The 16,160-nt window shown below is 32.2% G+C and overlaps 1 protein-coding gene across 4 annotated transcripts; it reads right to left on the bottom strand.

The window, feature by feature from the left end:
* Window positions 1-5,533: 5,533 nt before the first annotated feature.
* On the bottom strand, window positions 5,534-15,058 carry LOC130801275 (anaphase-promoting complex subunit 11). Of its 4 annotated transcripts, XM_057665086.1 has the most exons (4): window positions 14,825-15,058; window positions 7,605-7,623; window positions 7,342-7,524; window positions 5,534-5,901 (listed from the first exon to the last, which is right to left on the bottom strand). In XM_057665086.1, the coding sequence occupies exons 3-4, from the start codon at window positions 7,478-7,480 to the stop codon at window positions 5,786-5,788; spliced, it is 255 nt and encodes an 84-aa protein (XP_057521069.1). In that variant the 5' UTR covers window positions 7,481-7,524; window positions 7,605-7,623; window positions 14,825-15,058; the 3' UTR covers window positions 5,534-5,785. The 4 variants fall into 4 exon arrangements, with proteins under 4 accessions (XP_057521069.1, XP_057521070.1, XP_057521068.1 ...); XM_057665087.1 differs by lacking the exon at window positions 7,605-7,623 and having other exon boundaries at window positions 7,342-7,516; XM_057665085.1 differs by lacking the exon at window positions 7,605-7,623 and having other exon boundaries at window positions 7,342-7,530; window positions 14,825-15,057.
* Between the last annotated feature and the right edge of the window lie 1,102 nt (window positions 15,059-16,160).

The following is a 16,160-nucleotide window of genomic DNA, read 5'->3' as shown; positions in this document are numbered from 1 at the left end:
AGATTAACTTTCCTTCCTTGATGATTTCGCATTTAAATGATTGTATAGCCAAAAGATGTATGGTAGGCTATGGTGGTTTATTGTCCTGGATTTTCTCAAAATTTGGTGTTCCACTTGGAGAATACAGTTTTCCTATGGGTCCCAGTAACATGATAGGTGCAAAATGTTTGAATAACTTGCGCCTTAAATTAAATGAGGAAGGGATCCTTGAAAATGCTGTGGAACAGATTGAAATTGATTCTGATGATGAGGAACAGGAGGAAGAGGGGAAGGAAAAGGAGGAACAGGAAGTAGAGGAAGAAGTGGAGAAGGAGGAACAGGAAAAAGAAGTTGAAAAGGAGGAACAGGAGAAAGAAGGAGCTGGAGTTAAGGAACAGGAGGTTGTTCCTTCTGATAAGGAGGAAGAAGACAAGGGGATGGGACCTGAAGTTGCTCTTGATGATGACTCTAGGGCTGAACCCAATAGTTTTCCCTCACCAAAGCCAACCACTCCACCACCACCATCACCAATACCAAGATCACCACCACCATCATTTAACAGACAAAGCTTTGATCAGGCAACCGTTCCTACTGCCCCCTTATACTCTATTCTCCTTAAGCTTGATGATTTGCAGGATCGCTTCTTCAAATTTCAAGATGAGATTCGTGTTTCCCTAGCCTCATTAGCTGACCAGATGACTCAAATGGAGGCTCGTCTTGGTGCTAAATTGGACACAGTGGAGGTGGAAACAGAATATATTGATGAAGATGCCCCTGCTTCCTAGTTCTCCTTTAATATCTTTTATGTTTCATTGCTACTATCTCTGTCACCAAACAATTTCTTTGTCTTTTGGTATCAGCTGGGGTACACCTCTTAAACATTGTTAACTTTGTTAAACCTTTTTACATATGCTACTAACTGTTAGGTTTGATTAGTCATTGCTTATCATGCTTGCATTCATTGTTATTGCTTTTTAATTTGTGCATCCTTATTCTCTCTTTGACTATAACTATATGTTTAGTGCTGTGGTTTGATTGCTTATCTTCTTTTTGAATGATGTCAAAAGGGGGAATATTTGGCACAAACTTAAATAATGCTTGAGTATGCTTAGTCTGATATACATTTATTCTGTTGAACATTAGGAACTGTGGCTATGCTCTGATATTCATGCTCTGATGCTCTGATGATTAATAAGTTTAGCTCTGATATACATACCGAGATACATACTTTGATTGTTATGATGTATATGCTCTGATGATTACTTGAATGCTATGATAAAATTTCTTACAGTGCTTTAAGTTTTGTTTGGTAAGATTTGTTTTGTTTTAGTTTTATTTGAAATCTTAAGTTATAAAAGTTCTTCCGATATTTTGATTATGCTTAAGTTATTTTAAGTAATTCTAATTAATAGAGTAATTTGTTTTTAATGTATGCTTGGTAAATTATATTGTAACGAGTTAATTTACTAAGTAATGTAGAGTTGTTTTGCTCTCTAACATACTCTTCAACATTGGTTTACTCTATTTTGTTTTTAAGTTTGTTTGAAAAGTTTGTCATCATCAAAAAGGGGGAATTTGTTGGACCTCTTGAGTTTTGATGATGACTACACTTTATTTAAGCGAACATGTTTTTAGAGATTGTGCAGGTCGATATCCGATTATGATTATGATCGTTGATAGTACCTATGCCTTAGCTTATGGAAACGTACATGTCAAAAGGTTTCAATTGATGTTAGGAGAAGTATATCGCTTGGGATGTAAAATGGAGACAGCAGATCTACTGTTCCCAAGTTGGATGTTCTAGCTAAACTGAAGTCTGGAGACAGCACACTGTTCCTGAGCTGAAGGTTGACTACGTTGACTGAAAATTCTGATTATCATATTTTAATTATTATTTTTAGTTAATGTATTTTAAATTAAATTATTGCAGTAAAAATTTATTAAAAGTTAATTGGCAAATCGTTTTTGTTAAAGAAAATGTATTCACGTTTTATTTGTTAAGATCCTTTATTTTAGGATCTATTTTTAGTAAATCCTGGATTTGTTAAAAATAGAATTAACTAACTTTGAATTGGTCTTAGCAAATCTTTCTAACCGGTTTTTATTCCTAAAAAATAGCAAGCAATCATTCCCACTAAGATTAACCGTTTTCTAAAATATAGCATGAAGTTCCAGCCATTAATTTGGGGAACAGGAATTACTACTGAAGAAACTGCTACTTTAGGGAACAGCGGTTATTAAGGGAACAGCGGTTATTGTTTATGTACACGTGTGATTTGACTTAATCAAATCTTATGGAAATAACCGTGTGTTTGCTTAATCCACATTACTCCCATGATCTCTTGATAGTGGGATGATGGATTGGATTATTCCATTTTCTTAGGAATATTATTTTCTATAAATTGCAAGATAATTCCGTTTTTTTAAGTGAAAAAAAAAAAAGTAATCCAACGTTTTGTGCTTAAGTATTTTTCATACGTTTTTGTTGGATTTTACAAGAAATATTTTGTTCTCAAAATTGCCAATTAAATTATAATATTTTCTTGATGCAACTCTTTGATTTATTTTAGAGAATTTATATCCTTTTTGTAAGGGTTTTTGAGAGTTTATGTAATTAGACTCGGGTGAGTCTAAGGGGGAAGTTAGATAGCTTTTAGTGAAGCTAGAGAGGATTAGCTTATTGTAAAGCTAAGTTTGTTGCTTTGAGTAAAGCAATTAGAGAGTGAAGAGTTGGCCTAGTTGTTTCGCTTCGAGTGAAGTAAGGTGTTTATTGTAATTGTAACTAATTGCCTTAAACATAGTGAAGTGGTTAGAAATCCCAAGTGGTCGTGGTTTTTCCTTTTGTTTAGGCCCAAAAGGTTTCCACGTAAAATCGTGCGTCTCTCTTATTATTTTGCTCTTAGTTTAAGCTTTATTTATTTTGAATAATTCCGCAAAAACAGGGCATAATCGCTTAAACTTGCAACAACAACAATTCACCCCCCTCTTGTTGCTGTTCCCGTTCCTAATTGAATCAACATATTTTATTTAAATAATTAAATCCCTTTAATCTCCTTTAGATATTCTAATGATTCAATCAACAACACATACAAACAACATTTACTATCACTATTTAATCTCAATAAAGAAATTAACCAAAATTTTAACAAACACATAACATTAAATATATACATCTACGTATACACAAAAATTTCATCACTAAATTAAATCATAAATCAATACCTAAATAATCATTAATTTAGAATATTCCCAATCATCACCTAATAAAAATATATTTTTTTTCTAAAAAAAATATCAAAATCATAAACATAATTCTTCTAGCAAATTGAAAATTTGCAAGAGAATCATAAGTTGTGATATCTAAAAATAAATAAATACATTCACATAGTTCTTCCAACAAATTAAATTTGGTAAAAGAATCATACATTCATAAAAAATTATATAAAATAAGACAAACACAATCCCTCTTAACAAATTAACATTTTTTTGAGGGATATAAACTCATAAGAAACTATATTAAATAAACTATATACAACACCTACTTCTTATATCATTCGATTCCATATAATAAGTTGTATTGTGATGCATATTTTGGTATTTTATTTGGGTTCGTCAATTTAAGAACTAATGAGAGAGCTTGTTGAAGAAAATAGGATTCTTGATAAAAAAAACATTTGTTTGTATAGAGGCAAACACAACTTATACATTATAAAGCAAACTTATATTGTTTAAAATGTCAACTTCAACATACTAAAATGTCAATTTCTACAAGTTAAAACATCAACTTTACAGAAATAAAAAGCCAACTTGATCATTCTAAAACACAACCTCAAACTAGTTAAAATGTCAAATTCAGCCGGTTAAAACACCAACTTAACCTAGTCAAAAGGCCAACTTAATCAATTTGAAATGGCAATTTCGACCTTCCAAAACAAAAACATAAACTATTCAAATTTCCAACTAAATCCCTCACTCTCTCTCTCTCTCTAACACACACATAAACATACACATATTAAACTAATTAAATTATCAACTTCAGCATATTAAAACAATAACTTAAAATAATTAAAATATCAATTAAATCATCCTAACATGACAACTACAAAATGCCAAAATGCTAGCTTAAGTTAGTTCAAAATCCAACATCAGCATGCTAAAACACTTACTTATAGTTGGTCTAATATCGATATTATACTAATGATTTAAAAGTATAAAAAACTAATAGTGTAGCCTTTCAAATACGTACAACTTAACAAAGAAAATATGTACGTCCTGCAAATTCTAATATCGCAATTAGAATCATTAAAATCGTATAAAATCATGAAATCATGACTAGAATCATACAATTTTACCGATTCTACACAATTTTAATAATACTCCAAAAAAAATGCTAAATAGGGTCTTAGCCCCAATCAACTATATCTTTGGACCTTAATTTTACTTTTTTGCTTTCTAATGATAAAATAAAGACTCTTAAACCACAACTAGAATCATACAATTATACCGATTCTAATAATACTCCACAAAAATGCTAAATTGGGTCTTAACCTATCCAATCAACCATATCTGTAGACTTTAATTTCTAATTTTTGCTTTCGAATTGATTAAAATTGAGACTTTTGACCATAATATGACTATTTTATGAATAATAAGCGTGGGTGTTATGACTCTTAGCTTTTTAGTGAAAAATTTTGCCACCTTAGAGCTAGTTTTTCTTAAGTAGATTACCATTTAAGACTTGGTTTCATTTAGTGTTACGATTGAGTTGATGTTCATAATTGATAATTTTTGAATTATTGATTGCGAAAACTATTAAGTTTTTTCATTTATTGTTATGAAATTAATAGGCCTTTTAAATTGTTATAATATAATGTAGCTTTGATAACCTATTACAAGCTATTACAAGATCACTCTACTTGGCATTGCTTAATTTAATAAAGATTATTGAATTATTGAATTATATGATTAGGTTTTCTAAATTACTGAATTATATGATAAATATATATCTTTTTATGTTTAGTGATTCATAGAAATAATAGGAAAAAAGAAAACAATAAGTATATATGTATTTTTTGAATAATAACAATTTTTAAAGATAAGTGAGTTTTAATTGTTCTTTTACAATAATAATGACTAAAGAATATACAAAAGCGATTAATGCTTCATAATTTAGCAAAATTCTTAAATCATTCGTATTTACTATTCGATTCTGAGAGTTTTTTTTTTTATTTGAGTTAAATTCATGCTTTTAACAACATTAACTATAATTCTACGATCTCTCTTTGAATATTATAACTATATTCTACTCGAAGTCGGGTGTCAGGTCGAGTTAGAGTCGGGTCGAGTCGGAGTTGGAGTTAGTGTCCGACCAGAGTATAAGGTCCAACTCCGATCCATCTCTGAATCGAACTCGAACTATATAATCGGATCCAGGGTATGATATTATTTTCTCAGACTCAAATCAGATTGAATTCCTCGGATCAAGTTGGATTAGGAGTAGACTCAGACTTAATTGCCATCCTTATACACCAAGAACCAAATTCAAGACCCATCATCAAGGAAATGTCAAACTTGTTCTCGATTCCAAACAATTCCGAAACCTTCTAGTTTGAATCATAACAATGGCGCGACACAAACAGTAGCAAAGTTTGTGAGTTGTTCTTCCAAATAGGATTTTGTAAAGCAATAACCAACTATTAAATGGCTTACATTTCTTTATTATTAGTGAGGCAATGATGCGTGAATTTACATTACAATAAAGGAAGGTTAGGAGTTGTACTATGGTTGACTTTAGAATCCGCCGTTTTCAGTCCTTGAAATGCCATTCTCGACGACACATAGGACAGTGAGCTTGAGAGGTTTGTGAATTGACCCACTTTAAAATGCAGTGTAGATGGAAAGCATGGTTGCATTGTCCCCAAACTGCAAATGAGACATCTTTAGTCTTATACACCAAGAGCATAACCCATGTTGTATTATTAGATATAAACACACAGGGTTCCACACATATCAGAAACATTGTGCACACAAGCATCAATCACAAACCAGCAATTAGAAAGTAAGAAACCAACCTATGACATTATGCAAAAACAAAGGCTGCATCAGCATTGGCTGCGTCGCAAAAAACAAAGGCTGCATCAGCATTGGCTGCGTCGCAAAAAACAAACCGATATTTCCCGCATCGTAAAGGTAAAAAAACGCTTTTTGAGCCATATCAAGGGATATTTCATGCTTTTGACAGATGTTTAGGCGTTATAATGACCTCATCACTCTCGTTACCGCATTAACATACCATTCTATAATGAATTAGTGGAACAACGGAAACAAGCAATTGAAAACAAAATTTATATTTTTAATACTTTAAAAATTAAGCAATGCAAAAGAAGGCAATCATTCTGAAAATGCAAGTTGCCAGTATCGACAGTGCAAAACTAGGTTATGGATTAAAAATCTCAATTGTACATCGGTAACTAGTAGAACAATGATGAACATATATCTTATGATCTCCAAGCAACAAGTAAAACAAAATTGCACATGTTATTACTAAGTCCATTCCTTCAAATATGTGCTTAATATATCGAAAACTCTAGAGACGATCCACAGCGTCCAATGTTTACATTAACATGAGTCTTTGAGCTACACATTGGGCACCAGATAACTAGTACACGTACAAGACGTACAGCAAACGAAAAGAAACAAAATCTCATCTTAGAATGTCTATTCATCTCATTAGCATTTAATGAGATGTCGAGGCATGTAATTCAGAAACAATGTAGTCTACTTCCTCAACTGCATTCTAAACAAGTATTTAAGAAAACAAAAAATTAAAATCCGGAAGGGGTCTTTTTTAAATGACACAAAGGGGAACCATCAGAAGCCATCTTCAAACAGGATTGATTATCAGTTAACACGTCCCACAAAGCTTTTTCCCAGTAACAACATTCACTAAGCGTTTCAAAAGACCATATCCAATATGATCTGTCGGCTATAAGAACAAAACTCAATGACATTTGGTTTAGTTTGTAAGCAATCTGGAGGTCAAAAGGTTTCCTGAAAGCCTCTACATCTATGTCGAACAATAAGTTGCCCCCTTGCAGTACTTGTCTAGACAAAAAAAAACTATCTTTGACAGGATAAAGTACTCCCCCCATCCTAAATATCCAGAAACGATAATGCCCCAATACCAGTACTCCTCAACAAGGCTACAATACTAATACAGCTGTCTATATTTGAATGATTCACACATATATCATGTGTATATTATTGTATTTGTATAATTCATACATAAATCAATACTGTACCAGGAAAAACAGCAGGGATTTTTTAGCGTTTCACAAAAAAGAAAAAGAAAAGGTTACTTACTCAATGGGCAGTCATCCCCAGGTAATTTGCAATCAGGACAACAACCGTCAAAGGCCATCCTGCATATTCCACATGTTTCATCTTGGGCATCCCAGGTCCATGAAGCAACAGCGTGCCAATGTAGAATGTTAACTTTCATCTTTTTTTCCTCCCTGTGAGGAAGCAAAACTCACACCTAGCAAGCTATTGCTAGTGTCAAGGACAAAGTATGTCATATCATAAATAATGGTAATTAAAAATACAAAATTTTAAAAAGTGTCTACCTCACATCAAGTTGATGCGCTACCTCAGCAAAGATTGACAACACAAACATGATGCCAAATATGCAAGCATTTTTAACACATGGTAAAGGAAAAGTATCCATTAAGAATTGCACTGAATAATTAAATGTTCCAGCATATAATAGATAAGAGCTTCTCAAATCCTCACTACATCTTTGTTTTAGCAAGCAGAAAAATGACATGAAAAAGTAAGCTTAACAACATTTATGAGGTTTCATATGGACTAATACACAATTATGTTTTATGGTTCAAAAGTCACGATCAAAGTTTCTTAAATTACAATTCCATGGAAGTTGAAAAGCCTTCAATAGTTGGGTTTATTAGATATGTTCCATTGAAGAATATGAACTTGACCAAATAAAAGTTAAAAACTCAGCTTAAAGGAAGTATACACACACACACACACTCTTTAACTAGGTTATTTCCACTTATTTCTTCATTCACCTGCTCCATCAAAAGATGTTGTGTCGATTCAATTAACATTAAATCATAAACTGTTTCAGTTGGTTGCTTTTTAATTCATTTTTCCATTTGAAAACTAAAAAGTCTCATTCCTTGTTTATTTTGGTAGAGACTTGGAAGAAAGAGATAAAATAAAAGTCTCAACTCAAATACCTATGCTCCCTCAACACATTTTTGTTGGGGACTTTATCTTTTTTAATCTCATTCTCTATTTCTATTCCCTTTAAACAAACAAAAATTTAGACTTATTTTTATGACAATGTTCCATTCCTTCCTCAAATCCCACCTGCCTAACACCCTCTGGCAGAATGGGCTTTCATTCCCATTAATTGCATAAAATGACCCAAGTTTAGCGTAATGAGAACACTGCTAGGTCTTGGCCATTGTCTACAGTCTATACCACTGCACCATCGTACTTCATTGTTCTCTCTCGACTCTCAATTGCAAGGTTAGGGCATTGATTCAACTACTGTTGGTTTGCTTCTTTTTTAATGACTGTTCCTTATTCTTTTGGTCAACATTGAATATTTAACTGTTATGCAGTTTTTCTGTGCTAGTAAATCTTCGTCTTTTATATTGTAGCATATTAGAATTAGATCGTTGTAATGAAAAATGGTCGACAATGAAAGATTATGGCTAAAATTTTGTATAATTTGTACAATTATGTGGTTGTCTGATATCTTGTATCTGAAATAGTTGGAATATTGCGTATAAGTAGTTTATGATTGTTAAAACTAACGCAAGAATAATTTTAGCAATGAAGTTTTCCTGCATTGTAAAAGACTACTTAAAAATAGTGCAATGTCATGACCATTAGGAATGATCTATGGTTCATGCAGCGGATGCTAATCTATTCTGATTAAGACCTTGATCTTGTTGTACCTAGAATCGGTGCTAACAAGAGTTGTAATAAGCAGATTTGCTTTTGATTAGTTTTGGAATTTGCTCAAATATGTCGTGAGACCCATTCCCTTGTCTCTACTGTTTATTGCTAACTAGCTCAGGAGTAAGATCTTCTCAAGAAGCTGATGGGGAAAACAGTAGCATCTTAAAGAAATGAATACTTATAGCAACTCAGAGCACATGAAATTGTGTTGTGGATATCAGCTTGTTATGATTTATGAAGTAGCCTGCTTGTAGTATGGGATATGTTTTGAGTTTGTGGATTGTTGTGTTGGAAGAATATATAGTTGTGATTTTTGTTGAAAGTATACAAACGTGTGTTGCTGTATACATATGTGAAGTATAATCGTACATACTGACTCATTTTGGGGCACGCAAGTGTAGTGTGTAAGCTAAGCTTTGTGAATTGGCATCCATTTTACTTATGTTTTAGGATTTGAGGTTTCTAACTTTTGAGAATCAGTTTCATGTTGCCAATGTGGTCTATCCTTTTTTGTATATTATAATTGTGGTAAAGGCATTTGTAGGGATCTCAGAATTTCTTTGTTGACATGAGAGTTGTTTGATGTATGCTTCATTTCAAAGAAATATTTGAAAATTAAAGAAACTCTGAGCAGGCCAGCTCCCAATTTAGGACCTAGAGATTCGTGCAGAAGTTATTGAGGGAATGATAGAAGGAATAAGACCATGATATCTTTTGGGCCTCTAACCACCTTATTTTATGGTTCAAATTTGTAAGAGATACCATCGTTATTCTCTATGGATGTTTGTTAAACTAAAAGTTTATGAGATTAAATTAAGAAATTCATGCTCAATTTTTCAAGGAGGGGGATTATAATTCATGGTACAAAGTTCTTTCACTAGTTTTGAAAACTTTCACAATTGAGGTTTGTTTATCTAGTGTGACCTTAGGCCAATTCATGTTTTCATTTTCTTATATTAAGATAAATAGTTATTTTTTTAATGTATGTTACATTTTGAGTTTTTGTGACCTAATAGTCTTCGTTGAGGTTTGGTTATTGAAAAGAGGAACTAAGAGAGGCAATATCTCTTACGGAGATGATGTACCTTAATTGTTATTTTATTCTTTAAATCATTGACCTATGAAGTATTGGTAGTTAACCACATTTTGTTATGTTTTTGATGTATATTATAAAGGGTATAATTCACAAGTCTATGAGTCACTTCGGACTGAGGTATTAATTATGGTAGTTTGATGGTTTTCAGCTAAAAGAATTGTCTTTTAAAGGTAGGACTTAACAAATACTTTGTTTATTCCCTTGACATCACCCACCTTTTATTTTGGTTCATCCCACTAACTTTGTCCTATTACTATTTTTGACATGTCCCCACCACATTAACACATCTTTACTTTCTATTTTCTCACTCTTATTTCACTAATTAACTCACAAAAGGTAATTAACCCACACAACCCAGTTTCTTAATCTTTGTGCCAACTGTAGAGGAGCAAATTGAGGAGCAAAATAAGGCGGACAAACTGTTACAATTATACTGATATATATTGGGGAAAGTGTTTTGCACTAAGCTTTATGGCTAACAAAGATGATATTTTTAGTCTTTTGGAATCACTCTTTATGGTTTGGTACTTTGAAAATTCGCAATGATGATCTTTTATCTCTTATTGTCTTAATCTTATGGACATTTTGTTTGAAGGACTTGGATAATTTAAAAGTAAACAACGTTTTCAATATTATTATTATATATGATTGCAAATTACTGGTAGCATAAGTCCTCAAGTTGATAGATTGTCTATTTTGCGCAAAATTATATCATGTGTTCAAAACTGTCATCCCTACCCTAATTACAATCTAAAAAGTAAAGAACTATTAGAAATTTGTTATGAATTGGACATTTCACTTCTTGTACATTTTTAAGGTTATCTTATGGTTTTGTTTATGTTGAAATTTGGGTGAGGTTAAGAATCTGAAATTGAATATAAAAGCTGTTTGAATTTTCCTATTTTCTCTTATGTTGGGTAGTTAAAACTATTGTTTAAAATTTAACAATTGAATTAATTTTCTAGTTGTAGTTACCTAGAATAGGAGAAAAGGGAAGGGAAGGAAAGGGAAAGGAGGGAGGGGGAAAGGGGGAGGATAAAGATTGATGTTTTTTTTTTGAATTTTTTTATATTTTTGAAAGGATTTGTGTAGTAAAAAATGTAAAGGAGTTTTTTTTTTTCCAATACTCTTCCCCTCCATTTCCCTCCTCCTTCCTTTTGGTATCCAAATGAAGGTATTGTCACATTTCTATTGACTTATTTTCCTTCCATCCAAACATAGTATTAATTGAAGTTTTGCCGACCAAGAGATTGCAGTTGATGTATTGTGAAAATGATGTGAATTAAGAGATGATAATTGTAAGAATTAATGAGTGATAACAGACACATATGAGAAGAGAAGCCATTTTTGTAACCTATGGCTCAAGTCACCAAGGATTTGCAGTCATAAAGCAATTGCTCCTATTTTGTTTTTACATTGTAAAGAAAGACTAAAAGCCGTTTTTTAAAATGAAACATTCGAACTAGTTTTAAATAATTTTAGTTTTGAAAAGCCTTAAAACTAGAAACGACAATGTCACCGAACAACTCCTAAATTGTTATCTTCATTTGAGATTTTTGATGAGTGATGTGAAAAACTGAAGTGTGGTTACAATTTTTATGAAACTGTCAAGGGGTTGTCGTCATATTAATGATTTGATGCTAAAGCTTTTGCCAAGACAATTGTTAAAAATATTGATTAAGAGATGGCCTCGGATGTAGAGGATACTCGATGAAAAATGAAAACTTGTATCACTCTAATAACTAAGGTGATTTTAGGAGATTCAAGAGGTACATTCATGGTTAACAAGGATAATCATGGTGGAACGAGAAGGTCAATGCAATGATCTAGAAAAAAAAAATTATGCTATCTTGCGTAAGAAAAAATGCAGGATTGAGGAAAAGTTTGCCAAGCATAAGGAAATTAAAGCCAAAATAATTAGCAAATAAAATATCAACACAATTTCAAGTAAAATAAAGTTACAACACTATTTTCATAAGCATGAATACTATTGACTAAGTATTGAAGCATTCGGTTCACCAATAAATAAAGTGTGTGATTCCTCGAGTACTTTATCTGGCATTTGGAAAGTTATAAGCATGAGAAGCATGATATGTTAATGGATAGAAATCATGTAATGTGGACCATCCATTGTACCTCCTTTGTGATTGCTTGTTTATCTTTGAATGCATCACATTCATATTAAAGTTGCACATTGATTTTAATCTAGGTAATAGCTTTTAAAATCATTTTGTAGATCACATAAGCCAAATTCAGAGTGACTTTTGTGATCGGGTGCATTAGGGGGTGAGACCATAGAGCAATGAGAAGCACAGTTTCATAACCATGCAATATTTAAAGTCGGATGCAGGCGCAACGATGACAGCAGCGGGTACAGCAATGACAGCAGCAGGCGGCAACACATGACAACGGCAACAACAGCCATCGCGACACAGCAGGCGCATCACACGATTGTTCTAACAGCTGCAATCTCGACACAGCAAGCGCAGCACGCGGCAACACTGACGACAGCAATCTCCGGGCAGCATCAACAGCCACGAGAAAATCGACAGCACCAAGCTCGACACACGACAGCTACAGCCACGACGAATTCGACTATAGGAACCTCCGGGTAGAAGCAGCATGCGAGATCAATGATAAATTTGACATCAGCACTAGGTTCTTCTATTGTCTCATCGGTTGCCTGCTCATCATGGTGTTCACTAGCTAACTCGAAAACAAAAGGAGTATTCAACCCTAAAGCATCTCGAGGTAACACCGATATATCATCTTGACCTATGATATCATATTCATTTGAAACTTTAATAGGAAGCCCTTGATTAAACACACTATCCACAAGAGTTGTAGATCCATTAAATATCCAATCCTTTTATTCCTTATAAAATCCTTTAAACAAAATGTGTCTCTCAACTTCCTCCAATGGTAAGAATTTCTTTCTATTAGCTTGACACTTACTACATGGGCATCTTATTTTCCCATTTTGTGCCCCTTTCTTTGCAAATTCCATAAAGCACTAACACTCTTAATATAAGCCTCAGTATTTCTTGATTTATATATCCAACTCTTATCAATGTTTTGAGACATCTTATCCTATGAGATAAAACTATTTTTATAAGAAAAATTAACACAAATGTGACGTGAAAACTTTCACGACTAAAGTTCTAGATACGTATGTCTAAATACTCAATATTTTGTTATTGTAATAAAGGTCTATATATGACGCTAAACGTATTTCACATTAAACTAACACAAATTAATAATAAAAATCTCAATCAAAAAATAATATAAGTAATAAGATAATAGAAGTTATAAAAGCAACTAGACATATGACATTGAAAATAAAAGAAGAAATAGCACACAACATTTTACAATACAACAACAATTTAGTGCCCGTAGCAGCACTGCGATAGCTTTACATGATAGCACATGATAATGGAAACGACAAACCAAATAGTATTACGAAAATGAAAAGACACACATAGCATACAAAAACACAAGTCAACTGAAAGAAAAATAAAAAAATCCAATGCCCTACAAACCTCGATCAAAAACACGATATTTCCTACAATCACTATACCATGAACACAACAAGGGATTGCAATGGGTCGGACTCGGCTCGGATTATACATACTCCGATTTTGCTCTGAATAATAGTTGGACTTTTTTTTTTCAGTCCACCTCCACTTGGAGTCGGATTATGCATACTCCAAGTTTGCCCGACTCGGACTCTCGGACCTCCAACGAAGTCAAATGCGGAGTCGAATTATTATCAAACAGTATCATTGTGATATTGTACTAATGATTTTAAAGCATACAAAATTAACAAAATATATTTTTCAAATACAATTTAACAAAAAAATATGTACTTTTAATTCAAGTTTAACAAGAGAAATAGTCCTACTACTACAATTTAACAAAATTTTCTTGCATTTTGATTTGGCGTATTTTATTTCTCTTGATTTGATATGTCGTATTCTGATTGATTAATCTAAATAAAAATAACAAGTAGGCTTTCAAAATCGAAAATTACAATTAGTATGACAGAAAGCTTGAATTAGTCACGTTTAGAGTTTTAAAGGAAACAAAATATTGGTGTAAAAGTCAAATTCAAAGTCGAATTTCTTTCGGGGTTGGGGTGTCGGATTTTTATTAAGGACCAACTCCAATCTGTCTCTAACTCGGACTCGGATCGTAAAGTCGGAGTCGGATAACTTTTCCCTCGGACTCGAATCCTCGAATCAAATCGAATTCGAAATGAATTGTGACACAACTCCAAATTCACTCTAATTTTAAAATAATAATTGTGAAAGAAAACAAAATTTTAAAACCATCAAGTGAAATGAAATCATATATGACTAACTTTAACTTGAACACAATTTTACAACATACAAAATTAAAATGAAATCATATATGACAATTTTTGCATTGCAATTACAAAAGCCAAGTAGATGTTCCAGTTTTAAACAAAAAATTAAAAAAAAAAAAAAATCAATTTCAATGGAAAACTGTCGAACAGTTTGGTAATTGCAAACACAAAATCAAAAGTTTGATAATTGCATTTTTTAATTGCAAACACAAAATAAAAAAACAAAAACAATTTCAGTGGAAAATTGTCGAACAGTTTGGTAATGGCAAACACAAAATCAATAGTTTGGTAATAGCATATTTTAATTGCAAACACTAGATTAAAAGTTTGGTAATTGTTGAACAGGAATTGTATAATTACAAACACAAAATTAAAAGTTGAATTGAAAATACCTGATTTTAGAATTGCAAACACTGAATGAAGAATGCAATTTGTGTCGCTTGTTTCCTCCGTCTGATTTGAGACAATGGTATAGGGTTTAGAGAAGAAGTTGAGGGTTAGGGTTTAATTTGGAGAGAGAGTCGAGTAAAATGTTTTCTGAGTGAGGGAGGCGATTTCCATTTTTGGGTTTTAGGGAAATTAGATTAAGGCGCGGTTACTCCCGCTAAATTGAATTCACTTTACTTTTTTTCTTTTCAAGTTTTTCGACGCTTTTTATAGAATTGCTCAAGTGTCTATAATTAAGTGTTTATAAACTCCCTATTGTATTGTAGTGTTAAATTATCAACAGGGAGATAATTAGTGTTTTATATGTGGAGGCTTTAATTTATAATATTATGATTATGAATATTATGGAGACTAATAGGATCTATATATAATGTAACCAAAAAATATTTGAATTTTTTTAATTAAAAACATTTGCCGGTAATATTAAAGTTGTTTCCTGAGGCCAACCTAGTGCCTAAACGAGTGACCCATCAACCATGTGCTCGTTCGAGCGCCAAAAGCTGGTTGTACTCACTTGCTTTTTCAAGCTACTACTTCTCCAATGTCTCTTGAATGCTTTCTACTTGTGTGCTTATCTTAACGCCCTCATCATTGAGCCATGTTTTTGCTTCAGTAACTTGAACAAAAAAATTATAAACCCAGTAAAGAAAATGGTCCATAAATAAATTAAATATGATAAGAGATCAATTTGGAGTTTCACATTTGTATTACGAACAATCAATAATAATTAACAAATACAATGTCTATAATCACACAAATAATTTTACACAATTAGGAACTTTAGAAGAATAAGAAGGAATGGATTAATCCCTTAATTTAGGATGAGCAAATTATGGTTCCTTCATTTTGGTTGTCCAACTGAAGAACTTAGAAGCCATTATTTTAGTAGGAAGAGGTTGATTCTCAAGTCGTCTGTCTGACAGGATGTGTTGCTACCTATTAGTGAGCTTTCCCTAGAAATTAGAATTTTGATTTCTAATGTATTTTCAAACTTAAATTTTAACCTTAATCTTAATCTTATTTTTTATGTTCTAATATTAATGTTAATCTTAAATTCTTATTCTTGATGTTTTTTTTTATCTTGATCTTAATCTTAAAAAATTGTTTCTTTTCTTTAAATTGCATAGTTCAATTAAAAGTTTCTTTTGAAGAATGGATTACATATCTAAAACATTAAAGATAATTGATTAAATATGCCCCATTTTGATTGATTTGTGATTTTGTGTTTTAGTAATTTTTTGGGATGTGTTGAACAACTTGATTTTAGATATATGTGTTTAG

Source organism: Amaranthus tricolor, chromosome 15 (assembly GCF_026212465.1).
Source record: "Amaranthus tricolor cultivar Red isolate AtriRed21 chromosome 15, ASM2621246v1, whole genome shotgun sequence".
In the NCBI taxonomy this organism is placed as follows: domain Eukaryota; kingdom Viridiplantae; phylum Streptophyta; class Magnoliopsida; order Caryophyllales; family Amaranthaceae; genus Amaranthus; species Amaranthus tricolor.
This window is presented reverse-complemented; position numbering and strand designations above follow the sequence as displayed.

Excerpts from the sequence above, each read along its gene's own strand:
- LOC130801275 (XM_057665086.1), bottom strand. The coding sequence starts at position 7,480 with ATGAAAGTTAACATTCTACATTGGCACGCTGTTGCTTCATGGACCTGG. Across the intron at positions 5,902-7,341 it reads TGGGGATGACTGCCCATTGA|TTTGGGGACAATGCAACCAT; the intron begins GTAAGTAACCTT and ends TCTCATTTGCAG.